The following is a 20,397-nucleotide window of genomic DNA, read 5'->3' on the forward strand; positions in this document are numbered from 1 at the left end:
GGTACCACCACAGCAGTATGCACTGCTGTAATCATAGCAGGTACCACCACAGTCAGTATGCATTGTAGTTAAAGCAGGTACCACCACAGTCAGTATGCACTGCTGTAATCATAGCAGGTTCCACCACAGTCGGTATGCACTGCTGTAGTTAAAGCAGTTACACCAGTCGGTATACACTGCTGTAGTGAAATTGGGTACCACCACAATCAGTATGCACTGCTGTCGCTATAGCAGGATGCCACCACAGTCAGTATGCACTGCTGTAGAGAAAGCAGGAACCACCACAGTCGGTATGCATTGCTGTAATCATAGCAGGTACCACCACAGTCAGTATGCACTGCTGTAGTGAAGCAGGTACCACCACAGTCGGTATGCACTGCTGTAGTCATAGCAGGTCCCACCACAGTGAGTATGCACTGCTGCAGTGATAGCAGGATCCACCACAGTCAGTATGCACTGCTGCTCTGATAGGTTCCACCACAGTTGGTATACACTGCTGTATTGATAGCAGGTACCACCACAGTCAGTATGCACTGCTCTAGTGATACTAGATACTGTTGTAATGGGCTAAAAAATAGGCGAACACAACGTCTTGGGAGGCAACACTATTTATTGTTAACAGAACGCTCCTTAACATAGGGTTGTGACCACCGACCTATTCTAACTAACACACACCATCACTCACACAGACTCTCTAATACAACTAGCATGACCCAGCCAGGTGGGCTACTGGCTGGTCAGCTGACTGGATGCTTGACTCTTCACGAGGCATATTCACGATGCATCTTCTTTCTTGACACGGGCAGCCTCGAACCCGGTGAGGAGGCTGCTTATATGGGCCTTGGCGTGTCCGGGCCCCCACCCCGGTCACGCCTTCCTTCGAGAATCCTCTCGAAGCTGCTCGTCTGTCCACGTGGCCCCCCGAGGTGCCCCCCGGGCCCCCGGCCTCCACCTTGTGCCGGTCACGTGTCCAGCTGGGTTCACTCAGAGTGTCACAGCCTTACACAACCCCCGTGGCCTCACCTACGGCCTCCAGATCCTTGAACCGGCCCTGACGTCATTCCCGCCTCCAGACGGGATGACGTCATGTCTGGGTATGTAGACCCGTCTGGTAGTGACGCTCCCATGCATAGTTACGTCACACGTGTGTGTGTGTACAATGTAGTGACGCTGCAAGTCACTACATTGCTATCGAGTTGGTAGTTACTGATATATAGAGTTAGTAGATACTAAAACAGTCAATATATACCACTACGGTCAGTAAATACTGCTACAGTCAGTAAATACTACTATACAGTCAGTATCTACTACTGGCTCAGTAGATACTATACTGTACAGTCAGTAGATACAACTACAGAGCCCACTGGGCTTTCACAATACCTTAGTGTCTGTGTATGTGTAGTGACGTAGATGGACCACACTTACCGGCAGCGGTAGACGGGGCCCATCCACAGGGGGTACCTCGTACCGCCAGGGGAGGGGCTGCTGTGTCAGCCTAAGAGGGGAGGGGCTGCTGGGGGCTCAGGATCCTAGACAGCTAAGCCCCTCGCCGCTGGGGGCTCAAGATCCCAGACAGATAAGCCCCTCGGCGCCACCAACGAGGGGGGGGGGGGCTAAGGTGGTTCTGGGATCTCACGCAGCCCCACTCCTCGATGGGCAAGGGGCATAAAAGGGGACTTCCCCAGCCGATCTGGACCAGTCGCAGCCAAAGAACCAAGACCAGCCAGCTTAGGACCCTGGACCCCCTCGCCCCGCTGTCCTTGTAAGGGCCGGGACGCTGTGCGGGCCAGTGGTGGGACTCTGGGACTCCCGGCCCGACACCCTTGTAAGGGCGAGGTCCAAGGAAGCCAGAGTCTAGACCCGCACCTTGGCTGGGTCGGGTTAGGTAGCCTCCCCTAGGGTAATCATAGCCGGAGGACCCGAGAGCGTAACCAATGTCAGGCACGCTAGGAGTAGGCTGTGTCCCTAGGCTGGATCAGGACTGTGGGTGTGGTGTGTTGTAAGAAAGAGTCGCCTCTGCAAGTGTCTCCGGAACCCATTACACAAACGAGTGGCTATGGCTTTGGTCTTGTACGTCTTTTTAGTGCAAGTTGAGTTAGTGTAAAAACAAAAAAGTGCATTCACCCCCGCTTGGGTATCAACAGATGACACTGACGTCCGGCAAAACTCGTAAACAGCTGCCGCCGGCATTTGTCGCAATTTGAATTTCAATGTAACAAAATGTCGACAAGTGGTCTGCGCTACTACTCTATTCTGCCGTCTTTTTCTTGGATCTTCACGTATTCGTCGTAAGGGATATCATTATCCCTCAACCTGTAACGAGAGGCAAAACGTTACCGGTTGCTTTAACATACGCGAGAAGACGTACAGAAATAAATGTTTCGTAAGAATACACACACACCTCTTCTATAACACCGCAGCATTATTGTATACGAACAGCAAATGTATAACTTTGGACATTCACGCAGATATGTACCATGCCATGGGAATGCCCTATAGTTAATTTATCATACGTTTGCTACATCTTTATTATTACATCGCATTATCGCGAAAGGTGGTGGCGGTTTAGGGTGGGGGGGAGCCTTCACCCAGCAGTGGATTGAACATGACTGATAATTTTAGTTTATTTCATTTGTTACACGGTTGATCCCATTTAGCCAGATATCTGCTATTTTACAATGGAGATCCGCGGCGTACGAACACAGCAGCAACAGCAGCAACAACAAGACAAAGACACGTGAAGGCCAACATTGTACAGAGCGAGTGCAGGGTCTTAAAGGACGTACAGAGAAAACTGGATAGGGCCAAGCACAGAGCCGTGAGTAACTTCCTTTGTATTGGGGGTCCTGTCAGATGGTGATGGGGCGCCAAGGTGGCAAAATGTTAACTACCTCGCTAGGTTTCCAGGAGGAGGTCGTGGGTTTGATGCCGACCCTGACACCTGTATATTTGGAGTTTCCATGTTATTCCCGTGGTCGCGTTGATTTCTCTCTGGGTTTTCCGGTTTTCCCCTCCACGTTTACAAACACACGTTTAGAATATTTGGCTGTGATAAATTCACACATGATAAGTCACTTATGAGATATCATTTGTGGCCCAGATTGCATCTAAAATAGAGCTATATAGCTCAGTGGGTCTTTCCTGGTAAAATAAAACGTTTCATAAAGCTTTTTTTTATCGTACGATTGACAGAGACATAGTTGCAAATCAAGGAGTTGCACGATGGTGATGATGACCACATTTAAATGTCTACTCACACGACACACTTCAAGCAGGTGTTGTCTTTGAGGGCAGAAGCGATGGCCTCGGCGCCGAGCACGGTAAATTTATTTTTGTTCAACCTAAACGGGGAGATGAATACATTACAGTCGCTCTTCGGTTAACGTTATTTTTAATACGTTCCAGGAAAACTACTGTTAGCCGAAATAACTGTTAATCGAAATTACCGACCAGTAGTATCTATCTATATAAAAGTAAAAAAAAGTTATGTTTATCGGTTTGTGGCTTTTTGTGTGTTCACGCGCTTGCGAAGGATTTGGCTCTCCAATAGTGGGGTTTATGTTAAATAAAAATAGCCAGGTACCACGCCGTAAGCCCCGCAGTGAGCAAGCGCTATTCCTTTTTCACATCCGTCAATTTAAAAAAGTTAAATTAGCGATTTAGTGCAAAAGTTTTAGCTCTATTTATTTATTTATGACGCGTGCACGACCATACCAACTCATATGCCTTTGGTGGGGGGACAGCCCATGCCAAGTCGCACGCTTTCGGTGGGAGTGAGGGGGACTATTTCTTTCACGTTAAAAATGCTTTAAAAATACACTAAACTCTGAGCTTAAATCTCCACTGTGTGATGTCCCCCCTACCCGATGCATCCAGTTACTAATATATACAGTCGCTAGATGCTCCCACTATAGGCCGTAGATATTACTGCAAAGCGGCCGGAGCGATCGTGGCTGGGGGCGGGGGTCAGGGGTAGCAGCCCAGCCCCAGCCTGCCAAGGTGCCACCTCGGCCGGCAGGACAATCTAGGCCTCACCACGCCACTCTGTCAGGTGAGTACTTTGTGCTATAGAGTCGATAAATACTGCTATAGAGTCAGCATATACTACTGTAGTGATAGCAGGTACCACCACAGTCGGTATGCACTGCTGTAACCATAGCAGGTACCACCACAGTCAGAACGCACTGCTGTTAGAACAGTTTCTAAATGACATGCACAAACATGTTTGTTGGGCACTTAAAATCGAGATTTGGGGGCCTTCAAATAAAAGATCTAGGATGTTCAGATGTTTCCTATTGTTTGGGTCCTAAAAGCTACCTATACCAAATTTCAGTGTTCTACCTTGTTGGGAAGTACCCTATAGATTTTTGAAACATACAGATTAAGGTATTCCTTTATCGAGAAGATTTTGTTTAATAATCTGATAGGACCGGGATACAGTCTCATTAGTCTGCCAGTAGATGGCGATGATTGCATTGTATAATCTCAGTTAAGTAATTTGCCGTGTAATCTTTGAATTTGGCAAATTTGGACCCTGACGCCAGCACAACAGTGGCCCACTCTTACAAACGACGTCACTGGATCTCTAGCGTTCACTGTGAAGCAGACGGCGCACAGTTACTATCAAGGTTCTTACACTTGAAATAATAACCAGGGCAGGTGCTTGATTAGAACCGTGAGCACCTGAAAAAAGCGGCGAACGTGCTCCCATTCAGCCGTGGCACTGTCAAGAGGGCAGTCATGACTTTTTGATGCCCGACATCGCAACTCTCTATTACTTGGGAGTAACGACCGATGTTAAATTAACATTGCGACATTCTTAACCTTGCCCATTCCGAGATTACTGCAAGTTGCAGGGTAGGTGTCCAATTTACCACTGAATCTCGGAACGTGAAGGCAGCTTAACCGCTCATTTTATTTAGAGAAGCAGAGCGCCGTTGTTTTTCAATACATTGCACTCACCGCAAATATCCGAAGCGATAGCTGGCGTCAAACTGTGCTGCACACCCTCCCGCATGGCCTTGTGGGAGCCTTGGTACCAAAAAAGCTATTTTATTTTTCTACTTGTGCCGTTCCAATGACGTACGAATCGAAAGAAAATATGACGACGTACACATGTCATTGGAACGGGAAAGGGCTTAGACACCTTACGTCGTTCTGCACTCTGGCCCCAAGGCCTCGATGAAATATTTACAAGGGATTCACGCACAGGGGCAGCATTCTCACCACAGCTGCTCGAGGTGCATTTTTCCACGGATGACGTCGGCGAGGATGAGGGCCTCCTCGTCCGTCAGGGAGTTCTCCCCGAGCCTGCCTCGACCGGACACAAAATGAAATCCCTCGTCACGGAGCTCTGGAACGCCGCTCGCTGGGGAAAGGCCACCAGGATTTGGCGGTGGACAGACGGTGTCAACCATGCATTAGTTCAACGTCATTCTTAGGATGCTTCAAATCGTGCCTGTGAGAAATGGTCAATTGGATAGACTCGTTAATGATGCATCATTTCAACGTCGTTCGTACGATCACAGCACATGCTTCATATCGTGCCCGTGAGAATTGGTTAATTGGGTAGACTTGTCAATGGGATAGACGTGTGAATTGGATCGATTAATCAGTTCAGCATCGTTCGCATGGTCACGACACGCACTTCATATAGTGCCCGTGAGAATTGGCTCTGCTCAATTCGAATATGTTGGGGAGTGGTTTAACGCAGTGCTTAGTACAATGTGTGTTACAAATCTGGAAAATCGTACCAGGGTTTCTCGGTACATTTCACAATGTTCTAATTACTGCACTATTTTTCAACACTCGCTCTACTCGAAAGTAAAAACAATCCTCATCCTGGCAAAGGTGCTTATTCAGATGAGAGCCATCACACGTATCCCAGGTAAAATACGGCAAGTCCTGCATACCAACCAGAGATCCTGCAGGATGGAGTTCTTGAGAAGAGCCTCGGAAAGTCGTCTGACGCCTTCATTGCCAATGCCATTGCCCACCAGGCTGTTGCACAGGACACACACACAGAACATTAATAGCAGAGATTCAAGGTTCACGTTCAATTTGTTGAACCGGGTGAGTGGCCGATGCAACTGCTGCAGGTGAGACTCATCCTGGTCGTTTGAGTTCTCATCTAGCTTGAACAAAATCGACTTGGAGGAACTTGCAGCTCCAACCCACGTGTGACCACAGTTATCCAACCCCTGCTGAACCTGCGCTCTGAGCAGGAGGAGCAGCGACTGTTAATGAAATAGAACCTTGTTTTTCCTATAAATTGCCCCGTAAAGAATGGTCTATATTGAGCCGCATCGGGAACATCAAACGGCAGGTGCGGCTATCTCCTCCTACACCGATGGACAATTAAAAGTAGCTCCCAGTGCAACTGCGGCCACCATTCTCAGCCCATGGGCTACATAGTAACACCATCGCGCCCTTCAATCATTTGCTCGAAGATTTTCAGACATTCAATAGGTGTGTGTGAGTCTGTGTGTATGGTGTATGAATTAACACAAGTCAAAATCTCAAACTGTAGACCGCATAGTAACGTCACTGCCCAATTCTAATTATTCACCAATGGGTTTATATGTGGGTCTATGAGTCTGTTAGTCTGTTTATGTATATGACGTCGTCCTGCACTATATAAGATCGGAAGCAGGTGGATGGCTTCACTATTCTGGCAAATCGCCCGATGATCCTGGTTGTAATTGCCAGTGAAACGTCGTACTCAAATTGTAAATGTTGTGGATTCACTCAACCCGCCGGTGGGCTGAAGTGTAACTATTTGTTGTTTTGTTTACGTGACAAATCCATTACTGATTGGCCGTGTCAGGTGGTGGAGGGTTTCTGCACATTTATACTGACGCGATCTAACCCAAAAACCTTTATCAATTAATAATATTGGTCGCGAAAGCTTACGTGTTAGAATTTCAGCTATTCACCACGAGGCTACTCCTGAAATCATCCGCTCGCTCACTCCCCAACTTCGACACGAATGTATAAACCTTAAGCAATGGAACAAACGAATAAGTGAGGAAGACACTTTATGTATGTGTAGCGCCGTAGATGGGCCACACTTACCTGCAGTGGTGGACAGGGCCCATCAAGGGCGGTACAGGGGAGTTGCTGCGGGGTGTTCTGGGATCCCCCACTGCCCCTCCCAACGAGAGGGGGCTGCGGAGTGTTCTGTGATCCCCCAGGGCCAGAGGTCGCAAACGGGTTTTGATTCCTTACCCGTACCCGTACCCGGCCGCACCAGGGTCGCAAACGGGTACCCGTACCTGTACGGGTACGGGTATCGGGTACCCGATTGCGACCTCTGGGATGAAGCCATGTTGCAGGCGCGGGTGGGTTGATTCTAGGAACCTGAATTGTAAGACGACGTTGGGAAATGAGTGACAAACGGTTACTCACCAGTGACTCACGGCCTTCTCACTCATTGGTTGGGGTGAGTCACGTGCAGCTACCGGTACCCGTACCCGGCCGCACCAGGGTCGCAAACGGGTACCCGTGCCCGTACCCAGCCGGGTACGGGTAGCCGGGTATCGGGTAGGGTACGGGTATCGGGTACCCGATTGCGACCTCTGCCAGGGCCCCTCCCAACGGGAGGGGGCTGCGGGGTGTTCCAGGATCCCACGCAGCCCCGCCCCTCGGTGGGGAAGGTGTATAAAAACGGACCTCTCCAGAGGTTCGGGGCCAGTCCAAGACAGAAGCCAGAAGACCAGCCAGCTTTGGACCTTGGACCCCTAGCCCCGCTGTCCTTGTAAGGGCCGGGGCTCTGTGGGGGCCAGTGGTGAGACCCTGGGAATCCCGGCCTGACGTCTTTGTAAGGGCCAGGTCCAAGGAAGCCAGTGGTCTGGACTCGCACCTTGGCTGGGACGGGTCAGATAGCCTCCCCTAGGTAAATCATAGCCGGAGAACCTGAGAGCGTAGCCGGTGTCAGGCACGCTAGACGTAGGCTGTGTCCCTAGTCTGTATAAGGTTTGTTGCTGTTGTGCGTTGTAATAAACGTGTCGCCTCTACCAGCGTCTCCAGAACTCACTACATTTGGTGTTAGAAGTGGCCATGGAGACGCGGGGTAAATCACATACCCAGAGCCCAGACGGCGACTTCGGCAAGCGTGCAGCTGCGGGGCCGGTGACTCCGGCCGACAATGGCGCTGCACTGCCGGCTGAGCGGTCGTCCGTTCAACCGCCCGCCCCTCCTCCATCATCGGGAGCTCCGCTGCAGGAAGCGCTTCTCCGGCTCACGGAGCTGCTCCACGCTACTGCCTCCATCCTGGGCGACATACGTCGCTCAGAGGCTGCAGCGGGAGGGAGGGAGATGGCGCAGCACCTAACCGACACCGCCACCGCCGTTCCCGCCATAAATTTTGAAACTCCCGCCATTTTGGGGGATACTTCCGCTGGGGGGCGCAGTGGCCGCTGGGAGCCACGTCATTTCTGGGCTCAGCGGGGTCCAACCAACCGACACCGCGTCATCAGCACTACGACCTTCACCGCCGGGCGACATCTTGGCCAGCGCTGGTGATGCGGGACAGCTTCATCCATGTCGCCGGCCGACGGACGCACGCTTCACATCCAGCAACGGCTGCCGGAGCTGAAGGCATACTCTGCGGCCGGCGGCAACTCGGCGGCATTCGAATGCCGGTTTGTCTCCCACATAGAGACGTCCGGCTGGTCAGTGGCTGAGGGGTTCCGTGCCCTCCCGGCCATGCTGGATGACAACGGCCTTGCCGCTTTCCTGACAGTTTCATGGGCGAAGTGAGCTACGCTGACAGACGCCCTTTGTCAGATGCGGCTGATTTACGGGCCACCATCCCAAGCGTGTCACCGCTTCGACGTCAGGACGAAGATGGCCTCGGAGTCGGCACTAGGGTATCACAGCGCGCTGCTGGCCATGGCAGGGGTTGCCTACCCTCATATGGATCAGGACGCCATGGACTCATTGGTGCTGCAGAAGCTCCTGAGCTGGGCTCGCAAGCTTTGAGTTGCTATGCCAGCGGCCGACGACGATGGCTTCACGTCTCTACGCGCTGCCGGGTGCATCCAAGCGCATCTGCAGCTCCAGGGGGACATGACCGTCGCCGCCTGCGCGGGCCCACCTGACGGCCAGGGCCACAACGTGGAATCGGAGCCTCACCAGGCCATCATTATCGGGGAGTCGCGGATCGTCCGACCGGCGACCCCAGCGAGACTACCACCAGCGGGAACGGCCGACCTCACGCCAGGACGGCGCATCCATCATCTGCCTTCGGGGCCATGTGGCGTCCGGCTGCCGGGTCCCCCGTCACCGCACTTCGGGACCTCCGACCGCAGGGCCTCGCTCACCACCGGCTCTTCCCGGGTCTCAAATGTTGGTTCCCCACCTGCTTCGGAGGCCTCTTGACTCTGACGCGTTCATGGGGGCCGTTGTGATCGGGCCTTCGCGTTCGACGGCGCGGGTGTCGGACCTCGTGTGTACACAAACGCTCATGCGAAGCGACCGCGAGCCCTTATCTAGATCCTTAACGCGGGGTTGAAAACGGCCGTCATCCTTCAGAAGATGGTGCTTGCTCACGCGACGCCGGCCCCATCGGGGGATTTGATGGTGGGTCACGTAGGCGACGTGTCCCCTTCCACATCCAAGCCGGGTCCTGAAGCGGGTTGGCTCGACGCGCTTTGCTCCAGTTGTGCCGATTTGTCACCGTTACAGCATGCTAAATTACATACGTTGCTGAGCAATTTCGCCAACGTTTTCAGTCAAGGGAAATTCGACATTGGCTGTACTAAATTGCTTAGCCACCACATCGACATGGATGATGCCGCTCCAATTCGTCAAAACCCATTCCGGTTGAGCCCAGTCGAGAAGGAACATGTGCGGGTGGCCATCAACGATATGTTGGCGGCCGATGTCATTGCGCCATCAAATAGCCCATGGGGGGCGACCTGCTGGGGACACTCGCCATATCACCCCCAGACCGACGGTATGGTGGAGCGATTACATAGGACACTCACCTCCATGCTAAGCCACCAGGTGTCTGAGTCACAGACAGATTGGGATCTCCACGTACTGGTGTCTTGGCCGCCTATAGAATGGCGCCCCATGCTGCCATGGGGTACTCGCCATTTTACCTCATGTATGGTAGGGAGGTTTGCCCTCCGATCGACGTCCAATTGCGCATGATGCAGCCCGCACCTTGGCAAAAATTGCCGACTACATCCGTGCTAATGTACGTTGTCTGGTGGATGCCCGGGAGGCTGCTCAAAATAACTCGGAAGCTCGTCAGCTGGCTAACGAGCGGTTGCGGAACCTCCGCACGTCCCGCCATGTTTGGGCGGAAGGGGACCGCGCCTGGCTCCACTGCCCGCAAGTGCCGCTGGCTACTTCCTCAAAACTGCTTAAGCCCTGGAGGGGCCCAGTTGTTATTGTCCGCATTGTCCGCAATCAGTGCGTCAAGATCCAACACGGCAAGCGCCGTTGGTTTGTGCACCCGTAACGCCTGAAACCTTACGTACAACCATGCACACCTCCCACACATCTCGGGGGCCGAGAGCGTGACGTGTCGGGCGAGCGGTGCTGCGCCAATGCAGACTCTCGGTCAGATCCTATTGTCCCACCCTCAGGTGCCTCGAAGAGTGAAATCGGCCCGGCCACCCGCAACGGCCGACCCAGCGGGAACCAACTTGCCCACAAGATTGGCGGGCCAAGACACAAGCCCAACCCCGGGCTGTCGGCCCACTCCCGCCTCCGTCGCGACCGATGGACGTTCCACTCAAACTTACTACATATGTAACTGTTGTGTTGTCTAATTAACTGCATACGTAGAAATATAAGCCACCCACCCAGCTCTCGGCAGGTTAAACCTTTTCGGTTCCAAGACGTCTGCAGGTTGCAGGGTGGGTGTCACGTTCACCGCTGAACCTCGGAACGCGCAACCGGCTCAGCCTTCATGTTATTTGGAGAGGCATAGCACCGTTGTTTTTAAAGACATTGTACTCGCTGCAGAGAACTGTAGCGACACGAGCGCACTCTACGATAGATGGCGTCAAACTGTGGCACACGTCCTCCCGCATAGCCTTGTGGGAGCCCCTGTCCCAATAAAGTTATTTTATTTTAGGTTTTCTTCCGTTCCGATAACGTACACGTATGTCCCACGTACGTCATCGGAACGGGAAAGGGGTTAAGTCCACGGGACCGAGACTCGCGGCAAAACAAACGAAGAACGAACAAAACAGGACGTCGTTTTTAGCTTCAGACGGGGTGAGATGACGCAGTGGGAACAGAGGTGGACGGCGCGGGTACCTGAGCCAGGCGAGCGGCGTGTTTTGCTCCAGCACCTCTGCGAACGCCACGGCCCCCCGGTCGCCGATCGCGTTGCCCCACAAACTGGGGGAGAGAGCGACGCACAGAACCGCGGTGGTTACGCGCAGCTTGCTAAAACCTGATTTTTTTTATATTACAAAGAAATTGCTTGACATGCAGGTGCTGTGTGATTTAGATTGCACAATTGAGAGGGGTGGAGATAGCATGGGGTGGCCCTCATCCAACAGTAGATTGACAATAGGCTATCATGAAGACGCAAACTCCAAGTGGAAGTACCACCGGTGGCCGTTAAAGCTGCGATGAAACAAAATGACACTTGCAGTCCTTTATCAATCCACTACTGTTGTCGGTAATGGAGGTTGTTTGACCATGCTTCACCACGCCGGTCAGTGCGGGTTTGGCGAAGGGGGGAGACACAAGACCGATTTGGATATCGCTCGCCAACAATGTTCGCCATGGCCGGGAATTTAACTCGAGATTTCTTAGTTCAGTGTGCCAACCACTCCACCCGCAGCCCATCCCCAAAGCCTACGTGTTAACCGTGTTAAATAACTCTATTACACCTCTAACAGTGTCGTTTGTTTGCTGTCCGCTTGAAGTTTTGGGCCTTTGGGCCCCGTGTGCTCAGCAGTTGTTTGTAAAAATAAAACGTGTCCTGGCCATTTTGTATTGTCTGTTGTTGTAACATTCTGACCCCGTGCCCCTACCCCGTAACCCCCCTCTCTCATAACCCCCCTTAAACCCCCCCTCATGCCCCCCACACTTATCAAATCACTCCTCCAGTCCTCCTCCAATCCCCAGCCTCGTTTCCGCCTCCTTTATTTCATTATTTTAGGCGGTGTCTCCCCGCCGCCACCTTCCCGCCTGTCCTCACCTCATCAGCATTACACAAAGACGAAGACCCCCATATAGCCTCAATACACTGTTAGGGCAAGTGCTGTTAGCGAGCACTTATGAAGGCCGGCACGGCACACGAGGGGGTGGGTGGCCAACACCATGCCTGGCCGCCTTTGTCTCCCCAGTGGCGATGTTTTTACACACCGCACCAGGTACTCATTTGAGGCTGAGTCGACCTAGATGGAGGCCCAGGACCGGTTCAGATAATCGCAACTGGTGTTGGCTGTGAGCGAGAACCGAACTCGGATCGCCGGGTTAGCAGCGTAGCATAGCGCTAACCGCTCCCCCACACACTCTCACACACACCTCGCACACACACCACACACACACACACCTTACACACACACACTCTCACACACACACGCATGAGCAACTGGTTCATTGGTTGGTTGGTGTTCTTTTTCTTTGGAAACCGCGGGCGAGAGAGATTTAAATTAAAAAACAAAGTTTACCCGACGATCTTTACAGAGCGGTTGCGCTTCAGCGCATCTGCCAGCAGCACGGCGCCCGCTCCCGTGAACTCATTCCCGCCGAGCCTGAGGGGGTGGGGGGGGGCGGAGGGGGGTCACAGGCGACAAGCAGCGAGCCAGGGCTGTCGATAGGGCGGGCGGGAGGGGGAGCGGGGCATGGGGGAAAATCACACCACGTGGCCCCCCCAACCCCTTCAAACTAAAACGGAATTATTACATCTAACACCGTGATGTCGAAGCGAGGCACCCCTTCTACCCAAAGCGTGCCCCCCCCCCGCACCCAAAGCGCCCCTCCCGACACCCAAAGCACCCCCCCCCCCCAATGCGCGGGGTCCGGGGCGGTCGCCCCGATTCTCCATACCCTAGGGACGGCTTTGCGCTCGGGGACACACAAACAGAGAGAGGCGTCGCGGTCAACGCAGTCGCTGCATCTGCCAAACAAACCGCTGCTTTTCACCACTCCCGGTAGCTCTTGAATATGTGTGCGTGTGTATACATGCACGCACTCTATATGTACATTCAACAAAAACGCGCGAGGAGAAGCAGCCGGAAAGAACAAAATTCTCCGTAGGAACCACCCGACACAAGATTTAAGATTTAGAGAAAAGGAGAAGAGGTTATAAGGATCGGGGGAGGTGTGTGGTGCCACAGCAACGGAGCAACTCCGCCGGCGCTGCTATCCCCTTGCACCCCTCCACACGAATGCACGCACACCCCCACTAAACACACACACGCACCCACGTAGGGTCTCGTGGGGGGTCACCTGGTACCATGGGTTTTTATCTGAGGGGCCCCTAGCGGGGATGTCCCACGGCTTCCCAGTGCCAGGAGATTGGCAGACCCCCCCCCAGGCCGAATTGCATTGCGGCCCCCGTGCATTAGCTTAGAATTGTATGGGCAAGACGAAGCTCACCGAGAAACCCGCAATGAAAACACTCAGCACAGGGAGATGAGGCCTCGGGGGCAAACACCCAGCGAGCAGCGCATGAGAGGAGGTGGGAGGGAAATTCCTGGACCGACTAAAGTTGTGTATTCCGCGGGACGGCCACCCGACCAAACCAGTTGGGGCGGGGATGGGGAGGGCGGGTGCGCAAACAATGGTTGAAGGCGCACCGGAAGATATTGTTCCAGATAAGGGCGGGGCATCGGTTTAAAATCAAAAGGTAGGCGCTCAATTGGCCGCACAGGGTAACACCACGGACCCTGGATTTTTGGATTGGGAGGGGACAAAGGGAGGGAAGAGAAAAAACGTTGATCAGTGCTCCTCCAACCGTTGGGCTACCCGGTCGGACTCCCAGCCGCTCGCAGCGTCCCAGGGACGCTGGCGAGTGCAGCTACGACTCGACCCCAGGCAGAGACCTCTCGTACCCTCGTCCCTCCGATTCCCACCGTGTCCGTGAGACACAGCGAGTACGTCTGCGAGCTGAGAAGTTGGGGGGGAGAGTGCACTCAGGGATTGAATAGGGATAGGCTAGGCACTGCTCCGTGGGTATTTACTCCGGACCGCCCAGGGCTTGCTATAGGCGCGCCATTAATACACTTTATCACAGAGGATCTATGTGATGCCGCCGCCACGAAGCCGTTCGGCAGGCGCCCAATCCCCGACCTCGCCACCACCAAGCAATGGAGCCAACCCCGCGTCCCCCTCACCTCACCTCACATGAACACACCCGCACGCATTTTCCCCCACCCATAGAGCTGGAAGGGGAGATCACCTGATCGGCCGGTTTTTATCCGAGAAACCCTTATCGGGATTAACTCTCAATGGTTTCCGGCGATCAGGGAATTGGACGACCTCCCCCGTGCTACGTTGCGCCGCGGCGCTGCGACCAGCCTTAATATGGTATGGTCGCGGCGTGGGGCATTCGGCCACCGCGGTTGAGGCGCATTTCCCCCCACACACACCCCCACGGGTCGACGAGACAGGCGGAGGAGGGACGGGGCGGCATAGTTTAGGGTGCGCAGGAGCGCGGCGCCATGCATGAGAGGGAGATTAATACAGGAGCGTGTTTGGAATCGGTGCCGCAGCATATCCGATTAGCATAGCAAAAGAGCCGTGGAGGCGCCGCGGAGCCGCCGTGCTCGTGCAAGGGGGGCGCGAGCCATTGTTTAGAGTTTACGCCGCGCGAGCAGGACATTGATTAGCATATGCGCCGCTCATGAGCGGAGAGCATTCGGGAGTACGGGACAGAGGATAAAAGGGATCGTAGCAAGGTAGAGAGAGGTCACTTCTCTTCAAGAGGCACGCGTTCAAGTCGGCTCCCAGCTCTGCCCTCTGGACGTCCGCGTGACGTGCCCCGACGGCATAGAGGAAAAGCCACAGGACGCCGAATACTTCGACCCGTGAGTAGCAAGGTGACAGGGTATCGTAAGCCGATAAATAGGGAATAGGTCCAGGGGAAGTAGGATAGGCCAGCCTCGTCGACTCACTGATTCAACATTAATTACCAGGTAGCAGATAATAAATAATTAATAGCGAAGTGTGGCCTCGCGTGATCTTGTCGAGCAGTGTGAGCGTGTGGGTGCGCGTGTGTACACAGTGGTTCGCCACGTGAGTGAGCGCTGCGTGGAGCTGAGCGCATGGGTGAGCGTGTGTACACAGTGATTCTGTAGTGCTGCGGCTCGCCTCGGGGGAGCGCTGCGCAGAGCGGTGCGAGAGTGGGTGTCGCGTGTGTTCACTCCGTGTGTGATACAGGTGCGCGATCATAACGCGAGTATTCAGTGGTGAGTGAGTGCCGCGGAGAGCTGTGTGCGTGAGTGCGCATACATTCGTTACGTGTCGGATACGGATGCGCATTGGTAACGTGGTTATTCGACGTGGAGGCGAGTGCCGCACAGGGCTATAGACGGGCACACGCTCGCAGTGTGCGAGAGCTGTACGTAGCGGTGTAAAGAGGGGGAGTGTAGCGTTTGATTGATGATGCTGTGCGCACGTATGCTCGCAGCGTGGGAGCGCGGCGCGAGGCTGTAACAGTAGGGGCGTCGCGTTCGAATGCCGGCGAAACCATAGCGGGTAATAGGGAGGTGGGGTAACGTAAACGGAATAGGGGATGCAGGCGGGAGGGACCCCGGGGGCCAACGGCCCCCACAGATCCGTGTGGTGTGATTTCTGTGGGTGTGGGGAAAGTGTCGGCGTAGTGAGTAATTCGAGCGTGTGTGGGAGGCAGCATGGGTAGTAATTCATTAACGGCTTCCGTGTCCGTGCAGCCGTGTTATTAATAGGGCGAAGGAGGGGTGAGTTAAAACCCGTTCGCATGCGTGTTTACACAGCACGTCTTACGCAGTGTGTTCACGTAGCGACGATAGCACTTAGCGGTGGAGCGCGCGTATATTGCCATCAATACGGCTTGCGCTCGCGTGCGTGTTTGCACAGCGGATTAAGGCCGACGCACAGGAGGGGGGAGGGGCGCGTGCTTACGGCGGAGTAAATCTGACCCCATGGGAGGGGCGCGTACTTATTCATACGGCTATTTTTAGCGCGAGCAGAGGAGCGGCTCCTCCGGCAAGTGCGTGCATGCAGCCACCTCCGCATTAATGGTGGTGTACGTGAGAAGTGTGTGGGATAACTCCAGGTGGTGGGGAGCCAGCCACTAGCCATGTCCCTCAGAGAGGATGCTGGTGCGGGGAGGCCGATCATCTGATCGGCGGCAGCCCGGCGAGAAGTGGTGGAGGAGGGGGGAGAGGAGGAGGGGGGCGTCAGCCCCCACAGGTGTTAGGGTGTGGGGTTACAGGTTAGGTTAGCGGGTTAGGGAGACTGAGATGACTCAGAGGAACACAACGTTCAGGGGAGTGGGGGGGGGAAGAGACCCGATGTTAACAATGATCACATTGTTGGCTGATGATGACAACCAAAGAACCGGGAACGCTGGACTTCACCAGTTCTGCTGGGAAGCTGCGTGGGGTGCATGCATTGCTCCGCTGGAGTGTAAGCGCAGCTTGCAAAGCCACTGCCAACGCATTTAAATCACTTGGTGGGTTTATTTATGGGAGTCTATAGATCCCTTTGTTGGAAATTGGTTCTCTATTGCCAACAAAGTCTGCGTTTCTGTGTTGATCCTATGGATCTGTACTGTATGTAAGACTATGGGGCTCTTTGCAAGACTATGCGATGAGTGCAGTTGGCTTCGTAGGGTGCGAAAGGTCAACATACATACATATAGTCATTGAATCTCTATACTTTGCACTCCAATCGTGTTGTTGTATTGTTGTAACGTTCTGACCCGCCCTTACTAGATATCTGTGAAAAAGAGTATAAATATTCTGATTCTATTTTTTTATATTGATTATTTGGATCTGTGTAATTCTGTGGGTCTCCATGTGAGTGTATATGTCCTTCTCAGTCACTGAGTCTTTATGTTGAGTCAAAAAATCTACGTGAGGTCTACGATGGGGCGAGAGGGTCGGGTAAGTTCAGGAACGAGTTGACGAAAGGAGACCAAATCTCCCCCATGAATTAAAGCGATTCCTGCGACGGAGCCCCAAGGTGTTCAATGGAGATTTCCCGTCACATGCCAATCATATCAACCGGGGGTCTCTCACATGAGTTGCTCAATGGTGCTGCTCCTCTCGATGAACTTCGCCAGGTCGGGCACAATGACGTCCGTCAAGCTGTTCTTAAAGAGCCTGCCGGTGGGAAAAAAACAGTTACACTCACTTCGAGGCAAGACGTCAACGCAAAACGCCCGACGCGAGATGTACATACATTGAACTTCTTTCACACCATACATAGCCAACCGTGCTAATCGGAGGTGCGGAGGAAGGACAACAAGCTAAACACAAAAAGCAGCTGTCAAAAAATTAGTTTTCAACCTCGAACTCCGATTAATTCCAACGTCTAAGCACGCAAACGCAACGCACTGAACGCTCCTGAAAGTGCATAGCTCCAAGTGACTTCCTAATATCAGAAGAGCGTTCCAGGTGGCCGCAGCAGCGCATCCAAAAGCGTGCGATGCGGTGCCCACTGTCTTTGTTAGATGGCCAGCCAAAGCTGCTGCTGCGAGGGTGACCGGAGTACGCATGACGGTTTACGCTCATTGACGCCTCAATCCCTCCGCTGGCTCGCAGTCTCAATCCCCCCGTGTCAATTCCGAGATGGCGTTCAGCATCCGAAAGATTTCCACCCCTTGCACTTGCTCTGTGCGAGCACGAGAGAGCTGCATCAATAGGAAGGCGACCGTTGCCGGCAACAATCACCGGCAAGTCACCGCACCATAATCCTGTTGCCTAAATCTGGACGAATCTGATCGCAGTTGCTCCAGTGGATGAATCGGTTGGTGACTTCCAATCAGATGATGGATAGATACCACATGACTTGATTGTGTGGTCTGTAGACCATATAATTGATCATCGCTTGGTTAGACACACCTCCCGCATGCCACAGTCATACAAAGTTGCCTTAGCCGCTCACAGTAAATCCGTTGCCGGAGACAATTGCCCTTCAGTTGCTTTCATGTCCCTGTTGTCGCGGTGCTGTCGCTGCAGAGGTGTAGGCCTGAGGGTGATGAGTTAAACTAAAACTATAAATAATTGTTTATTGTACCAGGTAAGGCCCACTGAGCTGTATAGCTCTTTTTTAGAAGTGACCTGGCCACAAATGATAACTCAACGAAGTGGCTTATCATCTTGTAGAAATTTATAGGAGCCAGATACTCTGAACGCATGTGACAAAATGTGGAGGGAAAAACCGGAGGACCCAGATAAAAATCCACACGATCATGGAGAGAATACGACCTCCTGTATACTTGGTGAGGTATTTAACATCTCGCCGACGTTGATCATGTGATGCCGCAGCAGCGAAGCCGTTCTGCCGGCACCCCACCTATGACCCCACCACCACCAAGCGACGGGGCCGACGCTGCTCTTCCCTCACCACCCCCCACATGAACACACACACACCCCCACATAGGGCCCCGAGGGGAGGTCACCTGGCCGACAGGTTTTCACCCGGAAGCCCTCTCACGGGACTAATCTTCACGGTTTCCTGCGGCCAAGGAATTGGGCGATCTCCCCCGAGGCTAACTCGCACCGCGGCGCCGTGACTTGGGTGGTAATTACATGGTCACGATGGGGCTGCCCAGCCACCGTGGGTAGAAAACACACACGACACACCCGGGTCAGCAGGCAGGTAGGGTGGCAGAGCCACGGACGGCGGGAAAACAGGGCCGGCCCTCTGATTGGTCGGACCAATGTCTCTTTAATGTAGAAGGCAAAATGCGGACGTCTGTGAGAGCAATGGTCCGTGGCGGGAAATCCGAGTTGATTGGCCGGGGAGGCCAGCGGATCGGCGCCAATTCTCTTTGATGTAGAGAACAATAAAAGGCGAGAGAAGGTAGAGAAAAATTCAGTCGTGTTCTTCTGAAGTGAGAGATCGGAGTAGCCACCTTGCCGGCCACTGGATCGTCCGTGAGACGAATCTCAGCGTAGCCAGGCCCCGCCACCAGGAGAACTCCGTGCAGCCTCGCCTCCCCACGGCTTCCCACACATCCGAGCCGAACCGTGAGTACGCAAGAGAGAGTTGGGATTTCGCGTAGGGTCCTAGGGAGTTTAATTCTGAGTAGACGAGGTAGATCGGGTTGAGACCATCGGGAGATAGGTTAGCCCTGCCCTGCTGACTCAGACTGATTCGGGTAATAGTAGCTCGCAGACACACCGGGAACAAATCGTTAGTGATCGATAACAGCCTCGTGTGGTTTCTACGAGTGTGAGGAAAGTGCGTGGTGGTGTGTGTGCGCTCGCCGTAACGTGTGTGGCTGGGTGCGCGGTATCCCGGGGGAAGAAACGCTGCACCCGAAGGACTCCGCGAGTGCGCGATTCGTCCTGTAACCTCTGGCCTCCGCTCTGGGTGTGCATCGCTGAGCGGGGTTGTGAGAGCAGAGACGTCGCGTGTGAGTGGCTGCGCGTATATGGGTGTGGGACGTGGTGTGCAGGGAGTCTCCTACTAATGTTTGAGGGAATGCACGGGGAGAGTGGGTGTGAATGACCCGAGGTGGCCAAGGGCCAGCCAAGAGTTATGTCTCGCAGGAGGGAAACGGCAGCAGCGAGGAGAGAATAAGAGGAGGAGGAAGGGGGAGAGGAATCGGGGGGCAGCAGCCTCAGAATGGAATCGGGGGGCAGCAGCCTCAACAACCACAGTTGATCGCCAGTTTGCGTGTGGTGAGGTAAGTTGTGATTCCTCCCACTTCTTCCAAGACATATACCCAGAATGGATTCATAGGTCAAGTAATAACAATAGTAATAAGCTGCATTTATAAAGCCCCTTTCAATGACACAGTACTCGAGGCTCCGCAAATTGCAGGCCAAGCGGAGGAAATACTAAGACAATGAGATAAGCTAATGCAGAGAAGTAAAGCAAGAGAGAATTGGCGTGTGCCGAGGCAGGTTTAAAAACACCGCCGTTGTATCGTTGTGTCCGAATCGTGACCAACACTGGCAGTGGTCCCTTTCCGGCAGCAGTGGCGTGAGCAAACAATCACAGGGCTGCACGTTTTTGTTGTTGTTTAACACAGCGAAACACGGTGGCTGAAGTCCCCCTTGTTTGCACGGCGGGCCGTGTGGTGGAGGGCCACTTACACAAGGTTCTTCAAGGTGTTGTGCTTCATCAACTCCGGCACCAGCATGCGGATGCCATCGTCCGTTATCCGGTTACTGCTTACTCTGGAATACAAATCAAGAAGGGACGGAAAGAGGCGGGCGGTGGTGAGCATGGAACTTGATTATCCAGGAAAGCCTTGCC

The 20,397-nt window shown here is 53.6% G+C and overlaps 1 protein-coding gene across 6 annotated transcripts in view; it reads right to left on the minus strand.

Moving 5' to 3' along the window:
• Window positions 1-600: 600 nt before the first annotated feature.
• LOC133353912 (nucleotide-binding oligomerization domain-containing protein 2-like) overlaps window positions 601-20,397 on the minus strand; it is a 28,342-nt gene continuing 8,545 nt past the window's right edge. For 2 of the 6 annotated variants that reach the window (XM_061570421.1, XM_061570420.1), the window contains exons 6-13: window positions 20,235-20,318; window positions 17,205-17,288; window positions 12,648-12,731; window positions 11,278-11,361; window positions 5,917-6,000; window positions 5,227-5,310; window positions 3,258-3,341; window positions 601-2,313 (exon numbers count right to left, since the gene is read on the minus strand). In XM_061570421.1, coding sequence (XP_061426405.1) covers window positions 2,244-2,313; window positions 3,258-3,341; window positions 5,227-5,310; window positions 5,917-6,000; window positions 11,278-11,361; window positions 12,648-12,731; window positions 17,205-17,288; window positions 20,235-20,318 — 658 coding nt within the window. In that variant the 3' untranslated portion in view covers window positions 601-2,243. Of the gene's footprint in view, window positions 2,314-3,257; window positions 3,342-5,226; window positions 5,311-5,912; window positions 6,001-11,277; window positions 11,362-12,643; window positions 12,732-17,204; window positions 17,289-20,234; window positions 20,319-20,397 lie in introns of those variants that run through there. The other 4 variants (XR_009756491.1, XM_061570422.1, XM_061570423.1 and 1 more) reach the window with 4 other exon arrangements.

Source organism: Lethenteron reissneri, chromosome 45, assembly GCF_015708825.2.
Source record: "Lethenteron reissneri isolate LAM-NWPU_2019-01 chromosome 45, ASM1570882v1, whole genome shotgun sequence".
Taxonomy (NCBI): Eukaryota; Metazoa; Chordata; class Hyperoartia; order Petromyzontiformes; family Petromyzontidae; genus Lethenteron; species Lethenteron reissneri.